Source organism: Nuphar pumila, chromosome 17 (assembly GCF_984573655.1).
Source record: "Nuphar pumila chromosome 17, dmNupPumi1.hap1.1, whole genome shotgun sequence".
In the NCBI taxonomy this organism is placed as follows: Eukaryota; Viridiplantae; Streptophyta; class Magnoliopsida; order Nymphaeales; family Nymphaeaceae; genus Nuphar; species Nuphar pumila.
This window is the reverse complement of record NC_143265.1, coordinates 81,877,666-81,886,463: the sequence shown is the minus strand read 5'-3', so window position 1 is coordinate 81,886,463 and position 8,798 is coordinate 81,877,666. Positions and strand designations below refer to the sequence as shown.

General features: G+C 40.4%; 1 protein-coding gene across 1 annotated transcript; it reads left to right on the top strand.

The window, feature by feature from the left end:
- The first annotated feature begins 7,334 nt into the window (after nt 1-7,334).
- LOC149812487 (peptidyl-prolyl cis-trans isomerase CYP26-2, chloroplastic-like) lies at nt 7,335-8,793 on the top strand. Its single transcript, XM_089992694.1, has 2 exons — nt 7,335-8,351; nt 8,507-8,793. Exons 1-2 carry the CDS (start codon nt 7,423-7,425, stop codon nt 8,607-8,609), a joined length of 1,032 nt encoding a protein of 343 aa, XP_089848820.1. The 5' UTR covers nt 7,335-7,422; the 3' UTR covers nt 8,610-8,793.
- Nucleotides 8,794-8,798: the final 5 nt, after the last annotated feature.

The window sequence follows — 8,798 nt, the reverse complement described above, 5'->3', positions numbered from 1 at the left end:
CAGTTTTACTTTGTCCAAATCAAATCAATGACAATGGTTTCATAGAGGTCATATCAATATAACAGAATTATTAGTTAATAGCACTCAATCTAAATAGCCATATCAATGATAAATGGTTTCACAGATGATATTGCTATCATGATTTTTATCTAAAATTATACCCATTACAATGTGAGGTAGACCACACTAATTGCAACCTAGCGAGAATGAACCTTCCTACAGCCATGACGTTAGTCAAATAATACTAGCAAAACCAAAAGAAAAAGAAATAGGATATGAAGCAAGAAAACCACAAGGATACATCATAAAGCCCTCAAACTATTCGCTTTGATACTGTACATTAAAGAAAAATGAGATAAACGAAATCCAAGCTAAACCCAACTTCCTTACTTTCACCAAATTGCATCAACTTGAACATGTACAACTCATCCCCCCATCCTGCACCACCTAAAAGTTAATCCATGCAGTGAACAGAAGAGGTGGAGACATTGACAATGAGTTCAAGATATCACAATTAAAACAAAACCATCAAACAACTATCCATCTCAAAAACATCGCACAACCCATCTCAACCACAACCCCAACCCAAAACAGAAAAAGAAAGGACGCACTGCACAAACACTTCAAAAATTGAGAAATTAGATTCAGTGATATGATCTCAACATAATGAGTAATAACCTCAAGTACAATCATATTAGCATAGATTACCACAATCAATCAGGAATAAATATGGTGATGTTTGTTCCATTCAAACCTGGGTATCAATACTAAGAGTGACTTAACACAATCAACATGCAAGTTGGTAATACTTGCAACATATTCCCCCTTCACATCTCTTTCATAACCATATTAATCTCCTTTTTTGTAAAATGACCTCAGCATTCTCAGAATCATGCCAAAGAGAAGGATTACCCAGAACAATGGCCCTCTGAGCATTAAGGCAACACCTTCCCCTCCAAACCTCCCATGATAGTGAAAAGAAGTGTGTATTCACGACTGGGTTTGGATCTTAACCAAACCCAATTTGTGAATACAATTAGCACTCTAATTAGCACATGTTCATTAAAGGCACTAATGGCATATTGTAATTTACATTTGTTGTATGATGGGTATTTTCGTACCCTAGTAATTGTAACAACATGTATTTAACGTGAAGCCCAATACCACAGTTGACAATATATTCATTTGGGGAAAATCCTGCAGGTTTCTCTTCTCTCTTTCCCATTCGGTGGTGTCTGCTCTTGTGTATGAAACAGGGAACCACGATTTCTATCATGGTATCAGAGCAACAGATCCAAGCTTAAGGATCTTATTCCTTCATCCGGTAAGGTTTCTTCCCACTCACTTGCCTTCGAATCATCTCTCTTGCCTGTCAACGAATCAATTAAATCCTTCAAATAAAGTATTCTTCCTTCTCTAGTTAGCCTACCTGTTTCTCTACATATTTTTGTTTCACTGTTTGCTGAACAACTTCTTTCATTAGCCTACCTGTTTCTTTCTCTACATATTTCAGTTTCACTGTTTCCTCTCTATTTTCTTCACGTTATTATATTTTTGTTTCCCTTTTGACTTGTCACTGCACGTGATCTTATATGTTAACAACACAAATACTCACACAAGATCTGATTCACATCATTTGATCTTTGCGTGATTCCAAGGCTTGAATAGGGTCACGCTAAATATTTTTTTTACAAGGACTGCATATCAGATTCAGATCTTGGAGTGATCCGAAGTCTGTCCTGATTAACTAATATTACATTAGTTGATCTTTCTCTATCTTCTTCTCTGTTTCACACTGTCTGTTTCTATCCCAGAGTTATAAATCCATATTCCCTCATGTTCTGAAATTACACACGTTAATCTTAAAGTAACATGTCTCTTTTGATCAAACTCTAATTCAGAACAGGTTCTTGGTAAATAGTTCTGTTTTCTACCTCAGTTTTATCATTCAAAAAGGCTTGCAGCAGAATTTCTGATATTAAGTTTCTGTTCTGATTTTCATTAGATCTCAACTGCAATTGGGTCCTTGTCGTAAAGTCATTTTCTTAATTCTTATTTTTTCTTATATTTTTGGTTTCGATAGAATATGGACTCATTTCCTCACTCTCAGTCTGGTCTTTCCTCAAACTTTCTTAGTCAACTTGTGTCTGAGAAACTCAACAATTCCAATTTTCTAACTTGGAAGCGACAAATCATTCCATTCATGAGAAGTCAGGACCTTTCTGGATATCTGGATGGCTCTGTTCCTGTTCCTCTAGAGTTCGTATCACAAGAAGCAAAGAATGGTGACGGAGATCCTTTTATTACCTATGTCAGAAATCCAGAATATGTATCCTAGATGAAGCGAGATCAGGCGCTGGTTGCCTACATCACTTCTACATTATCACAGGAAGTGCTTGTGGCAATTCCAGATGACTGCTCTGCAATGCAATTATGACATTGATTGGTTCAGACATATTCTCAAGTTTCTCAGGCCAGAATATTATTTTTGAAGAAAGAGTTTCAAATGTTAAGAAAGGACTCCATGCCCATCATGGAGTACTTGAACAAAATGAAGACCATTACAGATCAGTTGGCCATCGTGGGATGTGCAGTTAGTGACAAAGATATGGTGCAACAGACTTTGAGTGGGCTGAGATCGGATTATCATATGATGGTTACTTCCTTATTGTGTTTGTCAGAGTTACCTGCTTTTGAAGATCTTCGTGCCAAACTTTTGCAGTATGAGATGACCCTAAAGGGATTTTCTGAAGATACTCATTCTCAAGGTGAAGCACACACTGTTCTTACTACAGGAGTTGCATATGGGCGAGGACGTAGTACATATGATTTTCGAGATAAAGGGAGTCAAGAAAGAAATGGACAAGGAAGTCGTGGAATATTACCTACACCTAATATTCCTCCCAGTGGGCAAAGGCAAAGACCAATACCGACCTGTTTTCTATGCAATAAAAGGGGGCATATCAAAGCAAATTGTTGGTTCAATCCTCAAAATAAAGGTAAACGGCCAGAGACAAGCAAGGGGTCAGATAAATTAAAGAACAGTGATGAAGTGAAGGAGTTGTTACTCTCTGCTTTAGCTGAATTAAACTTAAAGCAAAATGATCAGGGCACTTGGTATGTTGATTCTAGTGCAGCCACTCATGTCACTAGTGATGTTGGTAAGCTCCTAACTTGTGTTCCCTATGCTGGTAAAAATAGTATAGTCACTGGAGATGGGTCTCACCATTGTATTTCCCACATTGGAAACTCTGTCATACCTATGTCTACTTCTTCCCTTGCCCTTTCAAATGTTATTTATGCTCCGAATATCAAGAAAAATATTGTTTCTGTCTCTAAGCTTGTTGATGACATCAATGCCTTAGTTGAGTTTACTCATTTTTCTGTTCGTGTCAAGGATCTCCACACGAGGGAAACGTTCGCTGAAGGAAAGTGACAATGAAATATGTACGTGTTTCAAGAGAATCCTTCCACTTTGAAGCTTGCATCATCATCTTCTTCAGCTTCTTCTAAAAATGTTTTTAGCCTTTCTGAGTGTAATAAGCCAAATCTTTGGCATGGTCGTTTGGGTCATTGTAGTAGTCGTTTTATTGAAAAGCTTGTTTCTAGCAGTCTTATTCCCAAGTCAAGTCTAAATTTAAATGTCAATGATAAGAAATGTTCTAGTTGTCTTCAATTTAAGAGTCATGTCCTTCCATTTCATTCTATTAATAAAAGAGCTTCAAAGCCTTTTGAAATTATTTGTTCTGATGTTTGGGGTCCGGCTCCAGTTCCCTCCATGTCCAGCATCAGGTATTACCTCATTTTTGTTGATAGCTATTCTCGGTATACATGGATCTTCTTTATGAAATGTAAGTGTGAAACATTCAAGTTATTTCAGAATTTTCATTCCTTTGTTCAAAATCAATTCTCTGATAATATCATTTGTTTCCAATGTGATGGAGGAGGTGAATTTTCCTCAAATGACTTTATTAAATTTCTCCAAACAAACGCAATACGTAGGCAGGTGTCTTGTCCTCATACACCTCAACAGAATGGGATTGTTGAACGCAAGCATCGCCATATTGTCGAGAGTGTCATGAGCATGATGCATGATAGTAACCTTCCAGTTACCTTTTGGGCAGAGGCCTTTTATTCAATCGTTCATATCATAAATCGATCGCCCATGAATATCTTGGAAAACAAATCACCCTACCTTTCCTTACATGGTGTTCATCCAAATTATCATGATTTGCGAGTATTCGGGTGTGTATGTTATGTTCATGTTGACAGTTCAATGCGACATAAGTTTCAGGATAAGGCCTTGAAATGCATATTCGTGGGGTATGCTGGTGATTATAAAGGGTACAAATGCTATGATCCCGTGGGCAAGCGTATCAAAATATCCAGGAATGTTGTATTTGATAAATTGAATTTTGATCACAAGGTTGACACCCTTCCTGAAATTGAAGTTTATCACCCCTGGTTGAACTCTGACCTCTTCTCTAGTGTTAATGATGTTTGTCCTTCAGAATGTAATTGCAATAATTCAAATTATTCGTTGCATAAATTACAATACATTCAAATAATTTAAATCATTCACATCAAGTATTGCAATGCATTCGAATCATTCGTATCAAGTATTACAATATATTCAAATAATTCAAATAATTCACATCAAGTATTACAATGCATTCAAATAATTCGTATCAAGTATTACAATACATTCAAATAAAATTTTTAATCATTCACATCAAGTGTTGCAATACAACTCATGCATTCGCATCAAGTATTACAATACATTCAAATAATTCAAATCATTCACATCAAGTATTGCAATGCATTTGAATAATTCGTATCAAGTATTACAATACATTCAAATAATTCAAATCATTCACATCAAGTATTACAATGCATTCAAATAATTCGTATCAAGTATTACAATACATTCAAATAAAATTATTAATCATTCACATCAAGTGTTGCAATACAACTCATGCATTCGCATCGAGTATTACAATACATTCAAATAATTCAAATCATTCACATCAAGTATTGCAATGCATTCGAATAATTCGTATCAAGTATTACAATACATTCAAATAAAATTTTTAGTCATTCACACCAAGTATTGCAATACAACTCATTCATTTGCATCAAGTATTACAATACATTCAAATAATTCAAATCATTCACATCAAGTACTGCAATGCATTTAAATAGAGGTTTGTAGTACAAGATTTTGCTCACTAGCTTGAGAATTCTTCCTCGTGACTAGTTTGACTTTCTTCTTCTTCATTGTTTGCCCATCCACTTGGTACATCATTTGGATCACATTCCTCTATAAATATTTCATCGGCGAAGTTCAGTTCCATAAACCACATAGTAACAACAATGAAAGAAGCAGAGCTCCAAAACAGATTTCAGCAACGGACCTCAGCTTGAAGCTTCGATACGCGCTCGGCGAGCGTCTGCCTCTCCTTCCACTCCAGCGACGCCTGGTCGAGCACGCCGGCCTCCCTGAACCGCTTCCAGACCTGCGCCTCCCCAGGAGAGACGAGAACGTGTATGCACGTCGCTACCCCTGCCCATATCGTCGAGCGAAGCCCTCAGTGGAGGATGGGCTTCGAGGACGACCTTCCGCTTCGCGAAGGAGGAGGCGGCCGCAGCACTCTTGCTGCAGGCACCATCGGTCTTGTCGGGGAAGAGGATCCATTTGGGACACCGCTTCCTCTATGAGGGATGAACATCCTCGCCTTCCCCTCACAAAACCCTTCCCAGATCTGCACACTCGATCAACCCTAACCGTCACAGATTCAACAGGAAATCAACTCTCAAAAGCACGAGAAATCGCAACCCTCGAGCGGGGAAAGGGAAGAACGAAATTCTCGCTTCTCGCTTCTCGCTTCTCGCTTCTCGCTTCTCGCTTCTGTCAAGAACTTGGATATGGGTCAAGTTAGGGTTGATCCGCAATACAAGCAACAAATAATATGGATCCGTTGCCAACTCTTCGATTGGTTATTAAAAAGGAACATGCAAAAGAATCTGGATATGGGTATGCTCTGCAATACAAGCTGATTCAGATCCAAAGATCCAAGAAATGAACCTCAAAACCGGTGAAGAAAATGTATGATCCTGTTGTAATTTTTTTCTCCAGGAGATAGGGCTGTCATGGGTTGGACCTGATCCAAATCCAATTTTGAGGTGCCGGTATCAGGTCCAAGTCCAACCTGACCTACCTTAAAGACGACTAGATCAAGGTTAAGGATCAGATAGTAAGAACCAGGCTTGGAAATTTCTATTTTCAAAAACATTTTACACGTGAAATTCTAGATTTTAGTCGGATTTAAGGCCATATTCAGGTCTGCTTTACAAATTTCTAAACTAGAATCTAGTCAATCTACAGCTGGGATCTTGTGGGTCCAACCCTATGGCTAATCAGATCTACCTTACTACGTGCAGACCCTAATACTGCTGGGCTGGTATCCGGTCTGATGGGGCAAAACCCGATCCATTCACAGGCCTACCCCCAAGACCTTTTATATACTAGCAGATTTGAACTGGAATCCAGACTACCCGCACATCAAAGTCAGATCCGGATTTCGACTCACATGGGTCCAAACTAGATCCGACCCGTTGACACCCCTAGGTGGCTGCTCCAGAGGATTGGTAACAAAAGGTAATCGAACCCCATCTGGACCAGCAGAATTTGGAATGGCCAAATGGCCAAAGACCATTTGTACGTTCCAAGAGAAGAATCCCACAAGCTAGGGATGACAGTCGGATATATCCCATATTGAACCCAATACTGAATCCGATTAGTCAGATTCGGTTAAGAAAACTGACTTTTCGGATTCAGTATAAGGATTTTATGTCAGAATCCAATGGACATCCGAATCTGATTACATGTATTCTTCCAAACTCATTATTGGTTTTCTTCCATCAGAATCCGAGTCCGATTAGCCAATATCCAATTAGTCAAATATGGTATTGACTACATCCGACCCAAATTCGAACCGTTTATATCTAAGGGTGGCCATCGGGGGCGTTGTCAGGTACCCAGTTATATCGGCTTGAGCTAGGGCTGCATTTTGCAATTCGGGCCTAATTAAACTCGGGCCGGGCCCAACCCAATCACATAATCAGATCCGATTCGGGCCAGGCCCATGTGCAAAATGCAAGGGCCAGACAAGCCCGACCTGTTAACTGGGTGGGGTCTAAAGGGCCTGGGGTCCACTTCTGACCGGGGCTACCCAAAGGAGCAAAATCTATCAACCAATCCAAAGCAGGCATCGGATAAGACTCGTTGCCGAAATCTCCCTCATGCCACTCTCTATCCACCAATATCCATCCACTGCTCATTGTAGCGTGCACCATGAAAATCTAGAGAGAGAAATTATGAAAACAAGGGGACTAAGAGGCGCAGGATAATGATTACCGTTGATGCCCATAATGAATCCACTGCTACGCTGCTTCCACAGCTCTGTGTACCCATCTCCACTGCCACCGCCAACCAAGCACCATGCAGTTACAGGCCACCATCATCACCATCCTTCTCTACCACCCAGAAAACCACTGCCACTTGTACACGATCTGAGAGTAACCAACTGTGATGAGCAACAAGGACCAACCTTGTCATCAGCAACCCCCACTCGCAGAGATGTGATGACCCAAGTGTCATCAATGGCTCTTTTGGCTTCACTGGGGACTGCTTGTCCTCCATTGATGATTCAAGCTGAAGCAGAGGAACAACCACCACAAAGGGATTGCCCTGAACCAAGTGATGTAACACAGAGGATCTACTTGGAGCTCTCCATCGATGGCCGACCTGCCGGTCGGATTGTTATTGGCCTCTATGGAGCAAACGCACCCGTAGGCACGGCCAGGTTAGTAGAGTTGGTCACGGGCAAGGCTGGAGTCAGTTACAGGAGGAAGGAGTTTGTGAGGATCATGCCCAATTATGTTCAGAATGCAGGGGTGAGGTCATATGGGGTTGATTCAGAACTGGCCATGAGGAGCAAGGGGGGTGTCGGGTTGGTTGCCGACCAGCTTGTCACAGAATGGGTAGACAGAAACAGGGAGGGGCAGAAGATTGGTTGTGGTGGCGGCGGCGTTGTTGGCATTGTTGTCAGGGATCCTTATAAGCCACCTCCCAAGTTGAAAGTGGTAGCTCGGAAGGGAAAGCTGGAGATTGATGAAGAAAAACAGAAGGAAGACCCCAATGGTACAGAGTTTATCATCACCACCAAAGCTGCCCCAGAATTGGATTCCTCTACTCTGGTTGTGGGGAGAGTCTTAGAAGGAATGGAAGTAGTTGATGCCATCTCTAGAGTGCCCATTGTTCAGGATAACACCTCCTCGCCTTACTTCAGGTTGGATTCAGACTTCTTTATATCTCAAGCAAAAAAGAAAGAAATTGTTCTTTATGATTGTCTATTTGTTGTTTGAGTTCTGTAGATGGTCCTTTCTTCAAGAGATAATAGATTGGTGATTGATGGATTGTGTTTGATGATGCATTTGTTTGCAGAGTGGCCAAATTGATTGGAGACAAAAGAGCTGTTGTGGCAGAAAGAGGCTTCAATCGCCCTTATTCCAAGGTTGTTATTACCAACTGTGGTTTGATTGACTGACACAGCAGCAGCACGGTTCCTCATTTTGCACCTCACTCTCTGTCTGGAGTGGAAGCTTGAAAAATCCACTGAATCTCTACTGTGATTTGAAGGGAGTGATCATTTGAATTTTGGCTTATGAGAGACCCTGTTCAAACAAATAATGTTGTTGATGATGATGATAGTGGCTTTATCTGGCACAAAACTCAT